Here is a 23427-nt window from a genome sequence, read left to right on the forward strand (position 1 = left end):
TTCTGCTTATGCATTAATGTAATTAATTAACTTATTTATCCTTAAGTACGGTAATGACTTGAGTTCTAATGCTTTTTGTCTCTTGAGTTAGCCGTCAATGTGGGATTTTTTTACCCTTTTGTTCAGTTAAAGCTGCCTTTCATTCTTCAACGCAGCTTAAACTCTAATAGGTAAGCTTTCTTGTAATTTCTTAGTTCTGCAGGCTTCTTGAAAGACATCCGAGACTCTTCTTTGGATGCTGGATGCCTTTTGTTTTGTTTTCTGTCAAGATGATCCCACACTGCTTCGATTATCTTGAGGTTCGAACCCTGGAGAGATCAATCCATGACTGATGCGTTGTTTCATCCAGGCATACTTTGACTACAATGGCAGTATGTTTGCGATCATTGTCGTACTGAAAGTTGCTGCCAATCAGACATTACTTGGTATTACATGGTCGATCAAAATCTGGTGGAACTTTTCTACATTCATAATTTGATTAATTTGGATAAGAGCTCCAACAACACTGGCTGAAATCCAGCCTCAAAGCACGGTAGAGTATCCACGCTGTGTTAAAGACGGCTATAGACATTCACTGTTGTATCTCTCTTCGGACCTCTTCCATGCATATTTCAAATTTGGATTCATTACTCCATAAGACATATTACAGCTGATTTCTTTTTCCAGTCAATTTCTTGTGTAATTTGGCACACCTCAGCCTTATTTTTCTCTGTTCTCCTTCCTTAAGAATGGCTTATTAACAGCCACCCTTCCAACTCAGATAACTTTTGATGAAATGTTTACAGCACTTGAGTTACTCGCCACGGCCATCCTAAATGCTAAGAACACTAAACTTTAATTCTAAATTACGTTAACCAGAAAAAACAAGCCAAAGTCGAGATGTTGCTGAGCTGACCTGTGCTATGCTATGCCTTCTAAAGCACGTATAATGTAAACAGAACTGGTCTTTGCACAGAAGCCTGTGGAGCTTCATAATTAACCTCAGTGTGTGAAGAGCACTCTCCATTTAATAATAGCTGTAATAAAATGTTATGGCCGACGGTGTTAAACGCTGCACTTGGGTCTAGCAGGGAAGATTTCAACTTTTCAATACGAATGAAGGCTGAAAACTGATTAGATTAATGTCTGATGATCTTTTCTGTGCTTCTTCAAGTTTGTAACACCAAACATATTAAAGGATGATGTAAGGCTCACAGGAAGAGTTTAATTAGACACACATTTACTATTTTCTTTATACTCTTTCTTTCTTGACATGTTTAATATGATTACTATCAGAGGAGAAAATGACCCTTGTGTAGTTTAAAAAAGTTTTATTTAATCAAACTGTAATGTTGTTGAACTCTGACGGACGTGTCTTTTAATCTTGTCAACAAATCCTTAATCATCTAAATCTGCCATTTATCATCTAGTAAAATGTTCCCTCTGCTTCTGCTGCACATCTCCCCGGACACTCTCCGCTTCACCTGTCCTGTGCAGGTGGTCCAACCCCTGCCTGCCTCCTTAAACTGGGGTGTTTAAATCTCTTTACCTCTGTTGTGAACTTCACACAAAGTTTGTGGTAACAAAATCAAACTGACGAGGATCTCGTTTGAAAAACACACACTCACGAGACAAAATAAAAACAGACTGCTCAAAGCAAAAGCAGAGCCCTCACAGCTGGTAGTACAAAACACAGCGACAACATGCGTATTAGATACCCTCAGTGCCAGAAGCATAAATATGAAAAAATGTGATCACCAAGAGTATCCTAACAACGGCGTTGAGGTGGGTGTTACAGTAAAAAAAAAAAGTAGCCAAATTTTCATCTGAAAATGTTGAATTTTAGTAAAAACAATGCTCTGTAGTTTGATACTGTCGTTACAGACTAAGCAGATGTTTAAAGCCTTCGGACGCTCATTTGAAACGCACTCATTCTCCTTATCAGCTGGAAACATTAAAGCCGTAAAATGACTTTTTCAAACGGATAAAAACTATTGAACAACAGCAATGTTGAGCCTGTTCCAAAATTTGGATGTACATGTGTTGAAGGTGTGGGTCTTGTTGAATTATTAAACATACATTCTTTAATTTTTCGAGCCACAAAAACAACAACTTTTAATTTTCTTCTGCTTGAGTATCGGCCTCGGGTAGCTCTACTTATCATTGCTCAGTCAGTTGTCTGTTTGTGCTACTTTTTTAAGGAGCAGCGTATTATTGGTAAGGGTGACTTTATGTGTTTAGCTACTTAAGTGGAAGTACTGTGGATAGTTTTACCTTACATACATAGATCTACCAATACAGCTTCTGAGGTAACTGTTTACAAAATGTTATAATCTATTCAAAGGTTCTTTGCAATTTTACATTGATAAACATTATCCTTAACACATTTGGCCCACATAAAGTACTATGGCCATCACACTGTCATTTAGAATTGTTTAAATAACTCCTGTCTTAAGTCCTTCCATCAAAAAAAAAAAAAAAAAAAAAAAAAAACATGGTTCACTTTTACATCACAAAATGTTAGAAATATAAGTCGTTCATAACAAACTGAAAGGTTGGGAGTTTAAAAATCCAAACCGATGGAAGAATCAGAATCAGAATACTTTATTGATCCCTGGGGGAAATTATTTTTTGTTACAGTGCTCCATTATAAACCAACATTAAGACAAGACAGACAATACACTAACTAAGAATAGTACAATATATACATATATATACATACATACATACATACATACATAAGTCACTCATAAATAAATAGCTGGAAAAGAAACATGTGTAGCTGTAGCAGCAAACAGTGTGTTAAGTGGATGCGTTGTACAGGGAGATGGCCACAGGCAGGAAAGATTTCCTGTGTCGTTCAGTGGTGCTTTTCGGTAATCTCAGTCTCTCACTGAACGTGCTCCTGTGACTGACCAGCATGTCATGGAGTGGGTGGGAGGTGTTATCCAACATTGTCTTTATCTTGGACAGCATCCGCCTCTCCGACACCACCTTGAGGGTGTCCAGCTCCATCCCCACAACATTGCTGGCCTTACGGATCAGTTTATCGAGTCTGTTGGCATCTGCGACCCTCAGCCTGCTCCCCCAGCATGCAACAGCATAGAGGATCGCACTGGCCACAACAGACTCATAGAAAACTCATAGAAAATAGGAAGCAGAAGTAGAAGACTATAACGTCTCAGAGCACACGGTGTCTATTATTGTGTAGACATGTATAAATAAGAGCTTAATAAAGATGCTTAATTTCTTAAGAAATAAACAGGTGGAGTGATCTTTATCAAAAGTGGATGTTGCATCTCTGGCTAAACCACTGTACCCAAAAAAACTTTAAAAATCTACTGTGTGTGAGGCTGTGTAAGTAAAGCTTGCCCTTCACACCCGCGTGTAATAAACCATTTGTTGAGGGGTTGTGGATTTGGCACCTCAGCATTGTGAAAGTGGGGAAACATGTTTCTGGCTGTGCATAAGATTTCTGCTTACACTGCTTACAACTTAGAATCTCAGTTCTAAATGAAATTCAGATGTTTTTTTTAAGTATGGCTAATGTATTATTTGACTTCTAAGACACACACACACACACACACACACACACACACACACACACACACAAGAACAACACAGAGAAGAAGAAGAGGGGGTCGTTTTACTACGCATCATAAAAACGCAATCATTCATAACATGGACAGTGAGAAGTAAAACTCGTCGTCTTACCACATGTTATATTCTGTAAACTTAAAATAATCCGCAGAAATTAGAGTTTAGTGTTTTAATTCATCTATTAAAAAACACGAGTCAACATTACTGAAGTGACGCTTTAACGATGCGTCTTATCATCGTGTTTATGATGATAAAACATGTTCTCTCGTTAGTAGATGTCTGCGCTGTCACTTGTCACGAAAATGTTCAGAGCCAGGGTTCCTCTTTAATTACCATTGATCGTTAATAGGGTCACAAAAGATTTGTCGCATTATCCCCATAAACAAAATGCTTTTATAGAAATCATTGTGATACAAATATTTAGATTCTTGATTCACAATGTGCACGAACTCAAAATCTTTAGAGGTTCATATTTATAAAGTATCGCAAATAATACATTTATACCATTGTATGAGCTACACTTCTTGTAAAAACTGATTGAAAAAAGCTCCTGTCGTGACCTTCCTTCTGTGAGGACACACACACACACACACACACACACACACACACACACACACACACACACACACACACAGAGAGAGGGAGAGGGGGGGGGGAGATCATTAGGATTGGAGGCGTTTTTTGGATTTTCACTTATTGTCGGCTTTACAGTCACATAAAATTCATTCCAATTTTTTGCCTTTGCTTCAATTAAGGTGTTTCTTTAAATCTACAGCAGCTCCCTTTTCAAAAGGTTTACTGACAACTGACAACGATCAATAGCAGCATACGTGGGGGGAAGAGTATGAGTCTTACGGTGACAGCGGGGCCGTGGGAGCCGGAGGGAGGGGTGAGGGTCCGCGCTAAATTTGCAAAGTTACTGATTTAAAAATTATATTTTTGAATTTTTAATTGCATGACAAACATACGATAGACTCTTGAGCATATTTATATAGCTAAATACACAACGGTATAACCGTGCTAAATAAAAGAGGTCCAAGTACCAAAGCACTCTAATGCAAGCCTCTAAACTGCATGTTGATAAGTACGTGAAGCGTACCTCTACAGCTGAAAACAGATTGTATCCATACTTTGAGGATCTGCTGAATTGTTTTTTTTTTTTGATGAACTGCAGATGATGATGAATTCCTCTTTATTGTAGAAACAGTCCCTAAGCTGTTGTTGCTCATACTTACCGAGTTCCCTAGCTACTTCCTTACTATGTCAGTAAACCTTTTGAAAAGGGAGCTGCTGTAGATTTAAAGAAACACCTTAATTGAAGCAAAGGCAAAAAATTGGAATGAATTTTATGTGACTGTAAAGCCGACAATAAGTGAAAATCCAATCACAGAAGGAAGGTCACGACAGTATCAGTAAATATGAACCTCTAAAGATTTTGAGTTCGTGCACATTGTGAATCAAGAATCTAAATATTTGTATCACAATGATTTCTATAAAAGCATTTTGTTTATGGGGATAATGCGACAAATCTTTTGTGACCCTATTAACGATCAATGGTAATTAAAGAGGAACCCTGGCTCTGAACATTTTCGTGACAAGTGACAGCGCAGACATCTACTAACGAGAGAACATGTTTTATCATCATAAACACGATGATAAGACGCATCGTTAAAGCGTCACTTCAGTAATGTTGACTCGTGTTTTTTAATAGATGAATTAAAACACTAAACTCTAATTTCTGCGGATTATTTTAAGTTTACAGAATATAACATGTGGTAAGACGACGAGTTTTACTTCTCACTGTCCATGTTATGAATGATTGCGTTTTTATGATGCGTAGTAAAACGACCCCCTCTTCTTCTTCTCTGTGTTGTTCTTGTGTGTGTGTGTGTGTGTGTGTGTGTGTGTGTGTGTGTGTGTGTGTGTGTGTGTGTCTTAGAAGTCAAATAATACATTAGCCATACTTAAAAAAAACATCTGAATTTCATTTAGAACTGAGATTCTAAGTTGTAAGAAGAAATCTTATGCACAGCCAGAAACATGTTTCCCCACTTTCACAATGCTGAGGTGCCAAATCCACAACCCCCCAACAAATGGTTTATTACACGCGGGTGTGAAGGGCAAGCTTTACTTACACAGCCTCACACACAGTAGATTTTTAAAGTTTTTTTGGGTACAGTGGTTTAGCCACAGATGCAACATCCACTTTTGATAAAGATCACTCCACCTGTTTATTTCTTAAGAAATTAAGCATCTTTATTAAGCTCTTATTTATACATGTCTACACAATAATAGACACCGTGTGCTCTGAGACGTTATAGTCTTCTACTTCTGCTTCCTATTTTCTATGAGTTTTCTATGAGTCTGTTGTGGCCAGTGCGATCCTCTATGCTGTTGCATGCTGGGGGAGCAGGCTGAGGGTCGCAGATGCCAACAGACTCGATAAACTGATCCGTAAGGCCAGCAATGTTGTGGGGATGGAGCTGGACACCCTCAAGGTGGTGTCGGAGAGGCGGATGCTGTCCAAGATAAAGACAATGTTGGATAACACCTCCCACCCACTCCATGACATGCTGGTCAGTCACAGGAGCACGTTCAGTGAGAGACTGAGATTACCGAAAAGCACCACTGAACGACACAGGAAATCTTTCCTGCCTGTGGCCATCTCCCTGTACAACGCATCCACTTAACACACTGTTTGCTGCTACAGCTACACATGTTTCTTTTCCAGCTATTTATTTATGAGTGACTTATGTATGTATGTATGTATGTATGTATATATATGTATATATTGTACTATTCTTAGTTAGTGTATTGTCTGTCTTGTCTTAATGTTGGTTTATAATGGAGCACTGTAACAAAAAATAATTTCCCCCAGGGATCAATAAAGTATTCTGATTCTGATTCTTCCATCGGTTTGGATTTTTAAACTCCCAACCTTTCAGTTTGTTATGAACGACTTATATTTCTAACATTTTGTGATGTAAAAGTGAACCATGTTTTTTTTTTTTTTTTTTTTTTTTTTTTGATGGAAGGACTTAAGACAGGAGTTATTTAAACAATTCTAAATGACAGTGTGATGGCCATAGTACTTTATGTGGGCCAAATGTGTTAAGGATAATGTTTATCAATGTAAAATTGCAAAGAACCTTTGAATAGATTATAACATTTTGTAAACAGTTACCTCAGAAGCTGTATTGGTAGATCTATGTATGTAAGGTAAAACTATCCACAGTACTTCCACTTAAGTAGCTAAACACATAAAGTCACCCTTACCAATAATACGCTGCTCCTTAAAAAAGTAGCACAAACAGACAACTGACTGAGCAATGATAAGTAGAGCTACCCGAGGCCGATACTCAAGCAGAAGAAAATTAAAAGTTGTTGTTTTTGTGGCTCGAAAAATTAAAGAATGTATGTTTAATAATTCAACAAGACCCACACCTTCAACACATGTACATCCAAATTTTGGAACAGGCTCAACATTGCTGTTGTTCAATAGTTTTTATCCGTTTGAAAAAGTCATTTTACGGCTTTAATGTTTCCAGCTGATAAGGAGAATGAGTGCGTTTCAAATGAGCGTCCGAAGGCTTTAAACATCTGCTTAGTCTGTAACGACAGTATCAAACTACAGAGCATTGTTTTTACTAAAATTCAACATTTTCAGATGAAAATTTGGCTACTTTTTTTTTTTACTGTAACACCCACCTCAACGCCGTTGTTAGGATACTCTTGGTGATCACATTTTTTCATATTTATGCTTCTGGCACTGAGGGTATCTAATACGCATGTTGTCGCTGTGTTTTGTACTACCAGCTGTGAGGGCTCTGCTTTTGCTTTGAGCAGTCTGTTTTTATTTTGTCTCGTGAGTGTGTGTTTTTCAAACGAGATCCTCGTCAGTTTGATTTTGTTACCACAAACTTTGTGTGAAGTTCACAACAGAGGTAAAGAGATTTAAACACCCCAGTTTAAGGAGGCAGGCAGGGGTTGGACCACCTGCACAGGACAGGTGAAGCGGAGAGTGTCCGGGGAGATGTGCAGCAGAAGCAGAGGGAACATTTTACTAGATGATAAATGGCAGATTTAGATGATTAAGGATTTGTTGACAAGATTAAAAGACACGTCCGTCAGAGTTCAACAACATTACAGTTTGATTAAATAAAACTTTTTTAAACTACACAAGGGTCATTTTCTCCTCTGATAGTAATCATATTAAACATGTCAAGAAAGAAAGAGTATAAAGAAAATAGTAAATGTGTGTCTAATTAAACTCTTCCTGTGAGCCTTACATCATCCTTTAATATGTTTGGTGTTACAAACTTGAAGAAGCACAGAAAAGATCATCAGACATTAATCTAATCAGTTTTCAGCCTTCATTCGTATTGAAAAGTTGAAATCTTCCCTGCTAGACCCAAGTGCAGCGTTTAACACCGTCGGCCATAACATTTTATTACAGCTATTATTAAATGGAGAGTGCTCTTCACACACTGAGGTTAATTATGAAGCTCCACAGGCTTCTGTGCAAAGACCAGTTCTGTTTACATTATACGTGCTTTAGAAGGCATAGCATAGCACAGGTCAGCTCAGCAACATCTCGACTTTGGCTTGTTTTTTCTGGTTAACGTAATTTAGAATTAAAGTTTAGTGTTCTTAGCATTTAGGATGGCCGTGGCGAGTAACTCAAGTGCTGTAAACATTTCATCAAAAGTTATCTGAGTTGGAAGGGTGGCTGTTAATAAGCCATTCTTAAGGAAGGAGAACAGAGAAAAATAAGGCTGAGGTGTGCCAAATTACACAAGAAATTGACTGGAAAAAGAAATCAGCTGTAATATGTCTTATGGAGTAATGAATCCAAATTTGAAATATGCATGGAAGAGGTCCGAAGAGAGATACAACAGTGAATGTCTATAGCCGTCTTTAACACAGCGTGGATACTCTACCGTGCTTTGAGGCTGGATTTCAGCCAGTGTTGTTGGAGCTCTTATCCAAATTAATCAAATTATGAATGTAGAAAAGTTCCACCAGATTTTGATCGACCATGTAATACCAAGTAATGTCTGATTGGCAGCAACTTTCAGTACGACAATGATCGCAAACATACTGCCATTGTAGTCAAAGTATGCCTGGATGAAACAACGCATCAGTCATGGATTGATCTCTCCAGGGTTCGAACCTCAAGATAATCGAAGCAGTGTGGGATCATCTTGACAGAAAACAAAACAAAAGGCATCCAGCATCCAAAGAAGAGTCTCGGATGTCTTTCAAGAAGCCTGCAGAACTAAGAAATTACAAGAAAGCTTACCTATTAGAGTTTAAGCTGCGTTGAAGAATGAAAGGCAGCTTTAACTGAACAAAAGGGTAAAAAAATCCCACATTGACGGCTAACTCAAGAGACAAAAAGCATTAGAACTCAAGTCATTACCGTACTTAAGGATAAATAAGTTAATTAATTACATTAATGCATAAGCAGAAAATAACCTACAGTAACTGCTTTGCGATATGGAAGTGCAAAAGACAACTGAAAGGGAGGATAGTTTCTATTAAGGGACAGAGGAACGATAAGAAACGATAAGAAATCAAGGAGTGTGGTGTAGATAAGTGAGGAAATCCGATCATTACTACAAATTTAGTTGAAATTTAAATATTTTAACTATGGTGTGTGAGGTGGGCCCCTGGGTGCCTCCTGTGAGGGCTGTCTGTTTTCCACATTCTGCAACGGTAAAATACGACTTAGAGGCGGATATTTGTTTTACCAAATGGACAATTGCTGTTGACAAAACTCGCCTCATGGTTGACTCTGAGAAAAAAACTCTTTCCCACAGAGGGGAATAAACGTATTCGAATATGAGCTTTTTTCCACTAAGGCTTATTTTATGGGGAGATGTACGAAATTATTTACCGGGTTACAAGCAATGATAATATCGGCTGTTGACTCCTCATTTTCATTTTCTGTCTATTGAGAAAACCCAGTGTAAAAGTAGCTAAAAGTAATGAAGAAAAAAACTTTGGTCTGACAAGGAGCAGGCTGCGCAAAACCTACCTTATAGATGTTTTAATAATAATAATATTGTTTTGGGGGGCGCGTTATAGGTTATAAGCATTGAGAAAAAACTGATATCTGATATCTCACTCCTCCTTGACCCGCGGTGTGTGTGTGTGTGTGTGTGTGTGTGTGTGTGTGTGTGTGTGTGTGTGTGTGTGTGTGTGTGTGTGTGAAACAAGATCGCCTGTCACGGCAATTATGGTTTGTTTTTTCAGTCCCTTGTAAAAGGGATTCTCAAAAGGAAAAGTAGTATTCAAAGAAAAGTATTCACTAAGGGATATTTATTCATTTTTACACATACGGGGTAGGCAGCCTGTAGGTTACAAGCGGATAGAAAGTTCTTCTTTTCATCACAAGCTATGGTGTAGCCTAAAAATGCAATTTGTTGCTAGGCAGATCATCTTAAAGGTTTTTTTTACTGCGTCTGTATTATAGGAAAATAAAATACTATTGAAATCTCTACAGGAAGTCACTCTTTATTCCCATTAAGAAATACAGAGAAAATCGTCATAATATTGAAACAGAATTCAGACTATGAGTTTGCGGAAAACTAGCTGCCGCTCTGTCTCTCTATACAGCACAAAATCAGCTGCTGCATCACCGCTGTGCTTCAGGAACCAAACCCCTCCCCTCATGTATATGGAACATGACGCATCAGGTCTGAAAATGACTAGACAATTCCGGAGTATTTCCGGAAGTGTCATAAGGTCCGGATCGAGGCCTTCCTTAGTAAATATGCTGTATTTGAATATGGCATATTCAAAGCCTTCTTCTTTGGGAGAGCAGATCTCATCGGACACAGGAGAGCTGCTGGGCTGCAGAATGAAATCCATCTTGTGTGTCTGAGGCTTAGAAATTGTGAACTCCTCCTCTCTGCTTTTATTCTCCTCCCTCTAAAAACTTTTTTCTTTTTTTTTCCCAACAACAGATGGCGCGCTTCCGGAGGTTTACCCCCCCTCCCTTCTCAGGATGCAATTCGACACGCTTAGCGACAGATGGCGCGCTTCCGGGGTTCGCCCCCCCTTCTCCGGATGTCGGGGGGTTCCCGCCCCCCCCTTCTCCGGATGCAATTCGTCACGGTCATTACTCGCTTCCGGGGGGGAGGGGCGAGGTCAAAAGGTCATGATTAGGGCCATCAATCACTTCGGATTAAATTTTGTCATAAACCGTATGGGAGTATCTCTCTACTTATTCATGATAACAACAATGACAATAATAGAGCTTTGGGTATCAGTGTTAAAAGAGTGCTACAAAGTGCAAAGAAACCATGGAAAGAGAAGACAAAGGATAGCTGAAGCTGCATAAAAGGAAGAGCCAAGCTATTTCACGCCTGAGAAGTTTTAAAATGAGACACTTGAGGCTGTGGGATCAGGTTGAACGGATTTTATTTAAAAAAAAACATCACAAGCACACATAAAACACACACCAAAACAGGACCCCTCTTGGAGAACTTGTCGTAAAAGTAAATTTTTAGTAACCATAAAAAATGAAGGTTTTGTACTAATTCAAAAAAGCTGAGCGCTTGGTGGTGAACTGAATCAAAGGCTAAATACTGTCAAGAAATTAGCATGCAATGAGGGACCTTATTAACCCCGCTAAGACAACTGCCACATCCTGTTGATGTCTTTTTGTGGATCTCATTTTCGAGCTCAGTGCATAACTTAAGGTATACCGTGCAGTTCTCTCACTGCCCCCTGCAGAGCTCAACTCGGCTGAATCAAACAGAATTAGTGATAAAACTGGGACGACACAAGGAACTTTCTATTTGACTGAAGTGGATGAAAAAAGTGGTGCTCTTAAAAGATGTTATAAACTTTGTTTCTGCACAAAGTAAAGTCAACTAAATGTGTGAGTGTGTGTGTGTTTGCACTTTTTTCAGGTCAGAACCAGTTCTAGCTAGAATAAAAGAAAACCACAAGAGGATTATCTTGCCGTCAATCGACAACATCAAGCACGATACCTTTGAGGTGGAGCGCTATGAGAACTCTGGCCATGGCTACAACTGGGAACTGTGGTGCATGTACATTAATCCACCCAAAGAGTGGTGGGAGGAGGGAGACATGTCTGCACCAATAAGGTATGCCAGCTTCTCCCATTTAAACGTGAACACAGATCTCACACTTCTGAGATGTATTTTTTTCCACTTCTTTAAGATTTTCAATAAAACTGCCACCAAGTTCTTTTTTTAGTTTTGGGGAAGATTAGGGGAAAACAAGAAAAAAAGCTCCTGATGGGAAACCAGACTTCATTAAAGCAATAAAAAAATTACAGCCTAAATTAGAGAGTGGTGAAAATAGGATTTTAATTATCTGATTATCACCCATATATTTGTGTTAAATTGGATTTCCTTCCATTCTTTAATTAAAAATAAGAATAAATTGCATGAGTATGCACAAAAATGTTTAGATTTACCCTCCACATAATAGGCTGAAATATAAAGTGTGAAACTTTGCATAGTGGAGATTTGGGTTGTAGAAAAGTACTCCAAAATAAACATCAGATAAAGCCACAAAAAAACACATTCTGGTGTTTGCAAACGCTCAGTGTCACATGATAGTGTGTTTTCCTGGCTGCAGGACGCCTGCCATGATTGGATGCTCCTTTGTGGCCAATCGGGACTACTTTGGAGAACTCGGTCTACTCGACTCAGGCATGGACGTCTACGGAGGGGAGAACATCGAACTAGGCATCAGGGTTTGTGTGTCACCCAGTTTCCTCTTGTTCCTGCTCCCTCTTTACCCCTGTAGGTTTTAAGTGGAGCAGTGGCCACCGTAGCGTGGCACCACTGATGAGGCCCCATTAAGAGTCCTGGAGGACCAGTCCTGTGTGAGCAGCTCACAGCAGGGCAATGGAGATAAATAGGTCACGTAGAGCAGAGCAGGAAGGTTGGAGTTTGTTTCTGTACATTTTGAGAGATTGGAGAGTCTTTTGTTTTTCTGCAAGGTTATTAGATTTTTCCTGAAAAAATAACGTCAAACATTTTCACAACCCGAGTGTGTTGGCTTTTATCCAGCAAGCTAAACAATCAAATATTTTTAGAAAGACAAAAACGGTTGCCTTGTCTTTGAGTTGACTTGGTCATAACTTGAATCTGAAATGGAAAGTTCTTATATCTTGTCATCAAAAATATCAAGATTCCCCCCAAAATTAAGTCTAGATAAGTAAACGTGTACAGATGCAATAAAACAGCTAAAATTCAGCTTCAACGCACCTATAAATATATTACAACTGCTGGAGATGAAGTATTAGCAAAGACATGAATCTAGCCCACAATGTCACATCTCAAGAACCACATTTCTTTCTGTTCCTCTTTTACTACAAAGCAGTGGGACACATATCCAGAGTTGCCCTGCGACAACAACATTTCTACATTTCACTACAACCCTTACAAGAGGATTGTTTGGATGTGTCCAGGGAGAAGGCCCTCATTCAGAGAAACTCTTTCATAACAAGCACTTGAATCAATGACTGTTTGGGTTTTAACAGGATTCTTGGGATAATGAATGTTAAGCGGTAGATATCAGCACCTCTATGGGGCAATTTTGCATGGTTGTTGTCCAACATCTTTTACATGAAATCATAGTACTGCTTATTTATCTTAGAGTGTGGCAGAGAGCAGTAAAATGTTTTTTTTTGGCATACCCTCTGTTGGTTAGCACCCGTGTCCTTGGGTAACAGAAACACATAGGTTATCTTTAAAACCTATGTGCCCATTTTCTGTTTGTAGTGCTCCTTATCTGTGGATGGAACATGTTTCATATTGTTCCCAGTGTGAAGAAAGACTGACGGACCTACTTTTTATCCAGTAGGAATGTTTGTCAGGAGTGAAATAGGTTGCATCTGTGCAATTGTTTGGCGACCTGTCAGTTTGAAGTTTCTGTTACGCTCACATCACTTTGACGTGGGTTCAGATAGCTTGGATATCCATGTCTTCATTATGTTCACAGCAGAAGGCTCGTGGGTTGGACACACTCAGCAGATACTTTATTAGATACACCTTGTCAGTATTAGGTTGGACACTCTTTTGCCTTCAGAGCTGTTTTAATTCTTCATGGCATAGATTCAACAAAGTACTGGAAACATTCCTCAAAGATTGATCGTGGCATGATGGCCTCATGCAGTTGATGCAGATTTGTCAGCTGTGCATTCACGATGGGAATCTCCCATTGCGTCATATACCAAAGGTGATCTATCTGATTGAGATCCCCTGACTGTGGAGACTTTCCTGTTAGCTCACAAGAGTAGCACCTGATATGGTCCTCTGCTGCTCTAGCCCAAATTCTTCAAGGTTCACGGTTCAAAGTAATGCAAAAGTGGTTTTTAAGAAGAAGTTATCTGTTTTACTGTTGCCTTCTTGTCAGCTCAAAGCAGTCTCTGGTCGGGTCTGGTATCAACAAGATATTTTCACCCAGAGAACTGTCTCTCATTGGATATTTCCTCTTTTTTGGACCATCCCTTGGGATAACCCTAGAGATGGTAATACAGAAATATCCTAGTAGATCAGGAGTTTCCAAAATACTCAGACCAGTCCTTCTGTCAACAACAACCATGCCTAACGTGTCTTAAATCTTCTTTCTTTTCCATTTTGATGCTCAGTTCTTCTGTGAGTACCCTGCCGAGATCCACTTTCTGGGTAAATTATTCATTATGAGAGCAGTTAATCTCCTTTTGAAGCTTGTGGATGTGCACAACAATTCTACCTAACAGTGAGAGGTCAATTCAGGGTCCAGTGGTTTGATCTCACTCACAGTCCTGCATGAATGAATTCACAGCACCATGTCCTGTTCTCATCTGTTCTTCAAGGGGTTTTCCTCTGAAGCCTCTGTGTTTGTTTAAGGGCTGTGTTTTTCTGTGGCTGGGATAGTTCCTAATTGGTCAGTTGCTGGCTTTGCACATTTGTTCTCCAAACCTGCAGAGGATACCTCAGTCTTGACCTGCTGATTTTGATGGCTATCATTGTGAATGAAGTAAGGATTACAGCTAGGTCATTGGATTCCACCACTGATCAACTTAGAGATTGTAGCTACATGATGCCCTTATTTGGGCATGTCCATTTTTCCTGAGGTTGTGTAGAAGCTTTTGGAAAAAGGGATGAGTACCACTGGCTGTTTCCAGAGAGGATCCTGGGAGGAAGTTATCTTGTTCAGCTTCCTATTTCTTCAATAGCAAGTCTGCTAGGTCAAAAAGCTCTTTTTTAAAGTTTTGCATTAAGAGCTGTTTCAGTAGCTCTAGATGCACCATAACATTGTTCTAGCCATTCTGATATCATTTTCAGCTCAGCTGCTGGGTGGTTTGTATGAGGAGATAATTGATTCAACCTTCATGCTCTGAGGTTTCTTTTCTAAACCACTTCACAAGCAGGTGAAGCTCTTCTGCTGCAGTTAATTCTTAAACCTTTAGCACCAAAAATGAATGATGTCCAGTAGTTCTCCACTTTATCATTATACTTTCTTTGACCTCTGTTAATGAGAAGCAACAAAAGGAACGAATCTTGGTCAGGAAGAAGAAATACTCTTGTACACATTTAAGGCTATTCATCATCTCTCTCCTCCATATCTCTCTGATCTGGTTCAGATCACTGCCCCATCTCGATGTCTTAGATCTTCTTCTTCCCTTTCTCTCTCCGTCCCTTCCCCCCGTCTTGCCACCATGGGGAGCAGGGCTTTCAGCTGCTCTGCTCCACGACTCTGGAATTCCCTACCTCCTGATTTAAGAAATATCTCTTCCATCTCTCTCTTTAAGTCCCAACTCAAAACTCACTTGTTGTCTTATGCTTTTATGATTGTGTAAACTGCTTGCTTTTATGCTTCTTTTTTTATTCTGTTGTTGTGTAGCTCTTGGGGCTATGCTAGCATTCATGTCTTATTGTTCTGGCCCGCTGTCCTACATCAAAGCTGGGAAATAGCATGGTGAACTGTAGAAGATGTTTTGGCCACATCTTCAAGCATGACTTGTGCTTCTGACCGTCTCTTCTTGTTGATCTTTAATGACATGCCTGGAATCATCATGGTGTATTCGCTGACTGGGAGAGTGCTCTGGATGATACGTTGTCACAGCAAACAATATAAGTAAAAAAACATGCATTTATGTATGTATACTCACAGTTGGAGCTTAAAAGTTAACCCAGTGCTGAAGTGCCGAAAACCTCAGCTCCTCTTGATGCCCCTTAAGGTTGGCTAGAAAAAAATGAATAAAAGCAACAATTAGATATTTTTTATATAACAGAAAACAAGAAGAAAAACCGAGAAGGACTTCTAAATGTACAGATTTAGCTTTCATTAGTTCCAGCACAAAGAAAACACGTCCTTCCAGGTGCTCTATGCTCCAGCTGTTAGCTGTAATTGACTTTATAAATCAGGACATCGCGGCGACTGTGCATCTGCCTATTTATATTTCCTGCTGCCCAGCAGCCAGCAGTATATTATTGTGAGCTTTAATTCATACTCCTACTACCCACAGGTGTGGCTGTGTGGAGGCAGTATGGAGGTGCTGCCTTGCTCCAGAGTGGCTCATATTGCACGAATGAAGAAACCTTACCACAGTAACATAGCTTTCCACACACGCCTTAATGCCCTGCGTGTGGCAGAGGTCTGGATGGATGAGTACAAGTCCAATGTCTACCTGGCCTGGAACATCCCCATGGAGGTGAGAACGGCATTTTTCTGCACCAAGACCTCTCTTAGAGAGGATGCTGTCAGTCATGCTTGTCTGTTTGTGACTATCAGATGTCCATGTTCAGAGCCAAACAGTTTTTCTTTTGGTTCCACAATTTATGTAGAGACTTTAGGCATAATAACTTCCTTTGCTCTTGCAGAACCACGGTATTGATTACGGAGACATATCACAGAGGGTTGCACTGAGGAAGAGTCTGCAATGTAAGAGCTTTCACTGGTACCTAGACAACGTTTACCCAGAGATGAGGAGGTACAACGATACGCTGTTCTACGGTGAGGTGAGCCATGAAGGACAAAGACACAGGAAAAAGTAAGTTTGTAGATGTAAGATCTGATGTACAAATTAAACCACTGAAATTAAATAAATGATACTTACACAAAGTCCTAAGAAACTTGTATCTCCTCCACAGACCAAAATATAACAAGAAAGCAGGGACTCAGACAGCATGTACATCCACATCTTCTCAGCTGTTAATAGAAAATAAATGAGATTTAGAACTTTGTCTGATCCACACTGACACATCCTTGTTTTTAGCCTTTATACATTTTTAATCGGTAATTATTTTGGGGAATATTCATATTTTATGAATTAAGTCTGACTCTTTTTTTTTGTGTATTTAAGGTCCGCAATTCTAAAGCAAGCCACCTGTGTATGGATCAGGGTGTGAAGGAGAACCACACAGCCACCCTGCACCCATGCCATGGGTGGGGTCCTCAGGTACAACACTCTTCCTCACCACCATACTAAAGAGTATACTCCATCTTTTTCCAGTTGCTTTGCTTTCTCATGAAAACATACAGTGAGCTTCTCCGGTGATGTGATTTGCAGCTGTGTCTCAATCACAGGCTCAGCTGAAATCCTCCAAGGAGCGAGTTCTGCTGTCAGAATAAAATTGTGTCTTGCACTTTTTGTGTTGAAGCCCTGAGTCAGCCAGTGTCAGCTCTTCATCCCTTCAGCCCTAAGGGCCTCTCTTTTTAGCTCACAGTGGTAAACAGGTGCTTTAGGCAGAAAGTCAAGGCTTCAGTGGTAAAATGCTAAAGGAGCTAAAATTTCAATTCAATTCTGGAAAAATGAGTGCCGCTGATAGGTTTGTAGCTTGAACCCATCCGCTGGAACGTTAAAGGCAATATAATTACACTGCAAAGCAAGACACGAAGTAGGCAAGCTTCATGTTACTCGTGCACGGGAGAGAACCGGACAATCGCCGTTCCTTCGCTTGGCCCCAGTTGCTCTCGTCCGTCCTCCCGTACCACTGTCCTTTTATTGAGGTTACATGAATATGCATAAGTTCGTTAACATATGACATCTACATACACACAAAGAGTAATAAATTCAAATTCAAATTTTATTTGTCACATACACAGTCATACACAGTACGATATGTAGTGAAATGCTTGGACAACTGCTCGTGACCTAAAGAAAACAAAAAAGGAAAGGCTATGAATAAGGTAGGAAATAAATATGAAAAATTAAAAAGGGGTAAATTTAACTAGGAAGGAATAAAATATAAATTAAGGTTAAAAATGAAATAACTGTACAACACAAATTAGAATGAAGGGTAAATTTAACTGGGAAGAATAAGATAAAATATATAAATTAAAGTTGAAAATAAAATAACTGTACAACAAAATACACCAATACACAGTATAGAACTATATAAGAATGTATGAAGAAATCTAAATATAAATAAATATATACACAATAACAGCAGCTGTACAAGTATTAACCGGAAATGAAGAATATAGTGACCAGTGTTGTGCAAAAACAAAGTCCAGAAAGTCCAGTGTGTGTGTAAGAACTGTATGTGTGGGTCAGTACTGTGTGGTGGTGTGATTGAGAGACCGTATCGCCTGCGGGAAGAAGCTCCTCCTCAGTCTCTCTGTGTTGGTCTTCAGGGAGCGGAATCGCTTTCCTGACCTCAACAGAGAGAACAGTCTGTTGTTGGGATGGCTGAGGTCCTTCACGATCTTCCTGGCCTTGGTCCAGCACCGCCTGCTGTAGATTGAGTGCAGGTCAGGGAGCTCGGAGCGGATGGTGCGCTCAGCTGACCGCACAACCCTCTGTAGAGCTCGTCTGTCCTGCATGGTGCTGTTCCCGAACCAGGTTAAGATGTTTCCCGCCAGGATGCTCTCTATGGTGCACGAGTAAAAGTTCCTGAGCACTTTGGAGGGCAGTTGGAAGTCTCTCAAGCGTCTGAGGTGGTAGAGACGCTGACGGGCCTTTTTCACCACGGTGTTGATGTGACAGGACCATGACAGGTCCTGCGTGATGTGAACTCCGAGGTATTTGAAGCTGTCCACTCTCTCCACTGGGCACTCGTTGATGACGGGGGTCTGGTAGTTCCTCTCCTGCTTAGTGCTGAAGTCCACTATCAGCTCCTTTGTCTTACTGACGTTTAGAAGGAGGTTGTTCCTCTGGCACCAGTTCTCCAGATTCCTAATCTCCTTCAGGTAGGCCGTCTCGTTGTTATCAGAGATCAGGCCCACCACGACGGTGTCGTCAGCAAACTTGATGATGGTGGTGGAGCTGGTAGTGGCCACACAGTCATATGTGTACAAAGAGTACAGCAGGGGGCTCAGAACACACCCCTGGGGGGCTCCAGTGCTGAGAGTGGTGGAGGCTGAGACATGTCCGCCCATCCTTACTGCGTGCGTGTGTGTGTGTGTGTGTGTGTGTGTGTGTGTGTGTGTGTGTGTGTGTGTGTGTGTGTGTGTGTCTGTGTGTGTGTGTGTGTGTGGACTGCTGATCAAAGGGTCAAACATCCTTGGTCAGGAAGAGGGTAGCCTCCCCCTCACCCTAGATGGTTCATCCTAGATAACACGGTGAGGAAGTCCTGCAGTTCATCTAAACAAAGACTAGACTAGAACAGACGCAACTACGTTAATCCTACCATAAAACAATAAAACACGGTATGACCTCTCATGCTCCCAAAGTGCTGTCTAATACACACACAGTTTGCAGACTATCAAGGATCAAAACCTCTACCAATCTACAATTAATTACAAAACTCTAAGCATATATAAGTAAATATTTCTAAGCATAAATGACAATCAACAATACAAATCTAACAGCCGCATCACACTTTCTTCACAAGACATGCTTCAGTTGCATTTTTTAAAGTTATCCTTTTGATGGAACAAAAAGTCTTCAGTTTTTATTAGACCACCAGTTTTTCACACTTGCACTTCCACGGAGATAAAAGCGACCCCATGGTGTCTTAGCGTGGGTTCTCTCCAGGTAGTCCGGCTTCCTCCCACAGTCCGATGACATGCACGTTAGGTTAAATGGTGACTGGCTGTAGGTGTGTATGCAAAACAGATAAAGCACATAAGTGCATAAAATAAAGTGCGATATGAATATCTGTGAAAAGATGAATGTAACTTGTAGTGGTCAAAGATACTAGAAAAACATTTTAATAAATACTCTGTTCTTAAGAAGAAGCAGTGACATCTAGGGACCACAAGTGGGATTTTTTAAGATTTTGAGTCCAAACGCTGTTAAATCACCTAACTTTTGTATGATGTACTGCAAACAGGATGCAGTTACTCTGCAAAAAGACCCAAACTGGGCTGACTGGGTGGTTGATGGAAAGCTTTATCTTTATATCTTTTGCAAGGCATTGCAACCACTATTCATGCTTTGTTAGGAACAGAATGCGATATAAACAATTTCCCAATCAGTCTTTATCGTCAGCACACTCAAAGCCTCAGAGCTAGATGCAACCAAAGGAACTGTTTTATCTGCACTGCTAAAGTGGAAATTACTATTAATCTGAACGAAAAAGCTGAAGTGAAAGACACAAAGGTTAGAAAACAGAGCGGGAAGAATCTGACTCACTTCTGCTTTTTCTTTCTGTCAAGTTGAGAAAACTGCAGAATTTGGTGTATATAAAATGTTAGGGCTATATGTGGGTTAGAACTCTGCTGAAACAACACTGTGATTAGCAGTGATGTACAGGAAAATCTTTGTGTTTAGCACTCAGTGAAGAACAAAGACATGTTTTGCCTCTCAGCAGTATTGGGAACAACACCATCCTCTTGTTCAAAGCAGCAAAAAAAAAACCCAACAGCTTGCATAATCAAGGAAAATTCCTGCCAGGTTACCTTCAACTTGTACATCATCACATACTTATTTCATCGTTAGCTAATAAAGAGAAGAGTATTCACTCAGCCAGTTCAGTAACTTTCCGTTTACTGTATGTGTGACGTATCTGTTTTCCTCTTAGTTAGGACGCTACACTAAAGAAGGTCAGCTGTTTCTGGGACCCCTAGGCAGCACTGGTGAGGACACTCGTTGTGTGGTGTACGATCAGATGAGCAACTTTCCTCAGCTCCTCAATTGTGAAAAGGTGACCAACGTGAAACAGAAGACATGGCATTTCTCTCAGGTCAGAAGTGTAAAGAAATCTCTTTTTCAATGATATAACTGAGTGTTTATAAGAGAAACTAAAATTTACTGGCATAGAGTTGAGAGGAAAAGTATCTATATGTCAGATTTTAAAAGGGACCTATTGAGCTCATGTCTGGGTCCATTCTTTTTTCTCTTGGACTCTAATATGAGAGTAGCTTTGCATGAATCTTCATTTCTCTCATACTCAGCATTGCTGCAGCCCCGTAGTTCATGCTTTATCTGACAGAACCGCCTTTATATTCCGAATACCTCCGTTGAAGCCACCTTTCTTTGTGTTAAAACCCTCACAAACAGAAGGTTTTAACACCGGGGCCAGTAGGACTTCACAGATAGATCTGTCTGTTTGTGATGACTATATTAGGATATCATCTCTGCTATTACTGAAATCAAAGCAGTCTGGTTAACGGGGATTATTTGCACATAAATTGAGACTTTGGCTATGATTAATATGAACAATAACTGTTGTAAAATTATATTTATGCTAGAAAATAAGGGGTCCTCTTAAGACAACTAAACCCAGACTGCTTAAAGGGTAACAAGCGACTCAATATACCTTTTACTTTGGCATTGATTCTCTTTTTCTTTTAATGTGAAAAACCTTTTGTAAGTCAATTTTCTGTTGGTCTTTTAGTTCTGTTTGGGTAACCTTTAAAAACTAAAGAGTTACAGCCTGTAGCACGGGAAGAGGAGAGCTTGAACAGTGATGCTGCAGACCTTCTGCCACATCGATTCTTTGTCACACAGCAGGACAAGCAGTGAAGAGTCCTGCAGACGTAGAAGTCTTAGGGAAATAGGGAGACCTTACTTATTTTATATAGATGTAAGGTAAAAAGTTAGTGCCATTTGTTTAAGAAAGAGGTTGCAACAGTTCACATAAGGCCCGGTCTGGTTACATACTGTTCTGTCACCATCACGCATTGTTCACAGACCATCTGTGAAATCTGTTAAAACCAAAGTATTGTATCTCCTTCTGCCTTGCAGAACGAATCGATCATAAATCGGGCTACTGGACGCTGTCTGGAGGTGGTGCCGGCTAATGTTTACTCCGGCCACCTGCTGGTCCTGCAGCCCTGCTCGGGGCAGAGGTGGACCATCAAGAACACTATGAAGCAGTGATCGCCTGGCCAGTTTCATTGGGACCAATTACAAAGGCTATTTCCAAGAGCTGTCACCTGACGTTACCTTGGCCAGTGGACAATCAATGATGCGGGGGCTCCTTAGCTTTTGAAATAAGACTCAAAAATAGATGGCTTTAAGGAGACGAGTGATGAGGTGGTTTGGAAACAATTGATGTTTTTTTGTTTTTGTTAGTTTTTTTTTAAAAACATGGACATTCAACGTGGTGAAAGTTTAGCATGAGGACCATTTCTCTATATGAATTTTACAAACTTTCAATGTGATGTTGCCATAATTCCTGTGTGCCACTTCTTTACAGTGTTTAAGTTTTAGTAGACATTTAATCGACCAAAAGCGTGTTCTTTCTTATGTGAAGGGGAAAAAAAGTTTCCATCTTCCATCAGTCTTTCTGCAATATTTCATTCATTTTGTGCCACGGACCGGCCCTAAATAACTAAAATGTGTTCATAACACACGGGAAAAGACACAGGGGAACTGAGGTAACGATAAAAACAATAAATATGAACGATAAAACGAAGAAAAAAACCCCCGGTAAACCATAAATTGCACACCTGAACCTCAACACTCGCGGCCCGGTACCAAACGACTCACGGACCGGTACCAGTGCATGGCTCGGGGGTTGGGGACCGCTGGTCTATGGTACTTAGAAATTAAGGAATGGCTACTCGTGACAGGAGAAAATTTTACACAGTTTAGCAAAAATGCCTGAAAAGTGATTCTTATGTTTTTCAGAAAATTCAAATCCTTGTAAATATTTATAATTTGAAGAAAAATATGCTAAAAATATTACTTGGTGTACTTTTTTTTTCAAATCACCCCAACAAGGACTCTGGGCTAAATCTCACTTCTATGTTTTATGGATTCTGACTTTTATTGCTATTTTTCCACCAAGCATTCTGTAGCATCAGATGCAATATATCTCGTAGCATGAAGTACTGTAAGCAGTTGGGTACAAAGTTTCTTTGCGCTAAGTTAATTTATTTGGTTAACTGCTGTGTGCCATAACTACTGAAAACCTAGTCAAACATAGGAAGCACTTTTTTGGACAAAGGGTTGGAACATGAACGAGAGAGGAGGATTGAATCAGGAATGCACAAAAGTACCAATAGTGGAAATGCAGGAGGCCTTAAAGGCTGAAATTATTAACGTACTGAGATGTATATGATGTCATATATTAAATTGCATAAGTGTGATCAGCTGGATTTTTGCTCCCAAGATTGTCTTCCAATAAACAACTGGTTTCCTGGGTTGTGCTTTGTTACTGTGTTTTAGGATACATCTGCAGTCTTTAAATTTGTCATACTTTAATTAGTATGCTTATTTTTTTCAGTTTAATTTTATTTTCAAGCTTGTTTGTAATTTTTTGCTGCTAAACTCATGCTTTATTTTGCTTTTCTGGACTATAAATAAGGTAGAGACAGCAAAGATGAGCTACCATGCTGGCCTGCTCTCCTTTTAACTGCTCCATCCATTTTCATGGTTGTGGTCAAAATATTTTCGGCATGCTGTGAGATTAGTCCTCAAAATCATCCCCCAAAATAGACTACTTCAAAAGAGATTTCACCCTCAGCTTCCAGCTGCAT

The 23427-nt window shown here is 39.9% G+C and overlaps 2 protein-coding genes across 2 annotated transcripts in view; one reads left to right on the top strand and one right to left on the bottom strand.

Moving 5' to 3' along the window:
* Positions 1-1912, bottom strand: part of LOC146654917 (polypeptide N-acetylgalactosaminyltransferase 17-like) — a 27710-nt gene extending 25798 nt beyond the window's left edge. Inside the window, exon 1 of the mRNA XM_085429351.1 lies at positions 1909-1912. Coding sequence (XP_085285477.1) covers positions 1909-1912 — 4 coding nt within the window. The remainder of the gene's footprint in view (positions 1-1908) is intronic.
* A 7835-nt stretch (positions 1913-9747) lies between these two features.
* LOC146654918 (polypeptide N-acetylgalactosaminyltransferase 17-like) lies at positions 9748-23090 on the top strand. The gene is made up of 7 exons (XM_085380860.1): positions 9748-11699; positions 12199-12316; positions 16082-16267; positions 16437-16606; positions 16919-17014; positions 20523-20684; positions 21689-23090. Exons 1-5 carry the CDS (start codon positions 11467-11469, stop codon positions 16962-16964), a joined length of 753 nt encoding a protein of 250 aa, XP_085236986.1. The 5' UTR covers positions 9748-11466; the 3' UTR covers positions 16965-17014; positions 20523-20684; positions 21689-23090.
* Positions 23091-23427: the final 337 nt, after the last annotated feature.

Source organism: Rhamphochromis longiceps, linkage group LG14 (assembly GCF_057381845.1).
Source record: "Rhamphochromis longiceps isolate RC_006_pf linkage group LG14, R_longiceps_female_GT1.1, whole genome shotgun sequence".
NCBI lineage: Eukaryota > Metazoa > Chordata > Actinopteri > Cichliformes > Cichlidae > Rhamphochromis > Rhamphochromis longiceps.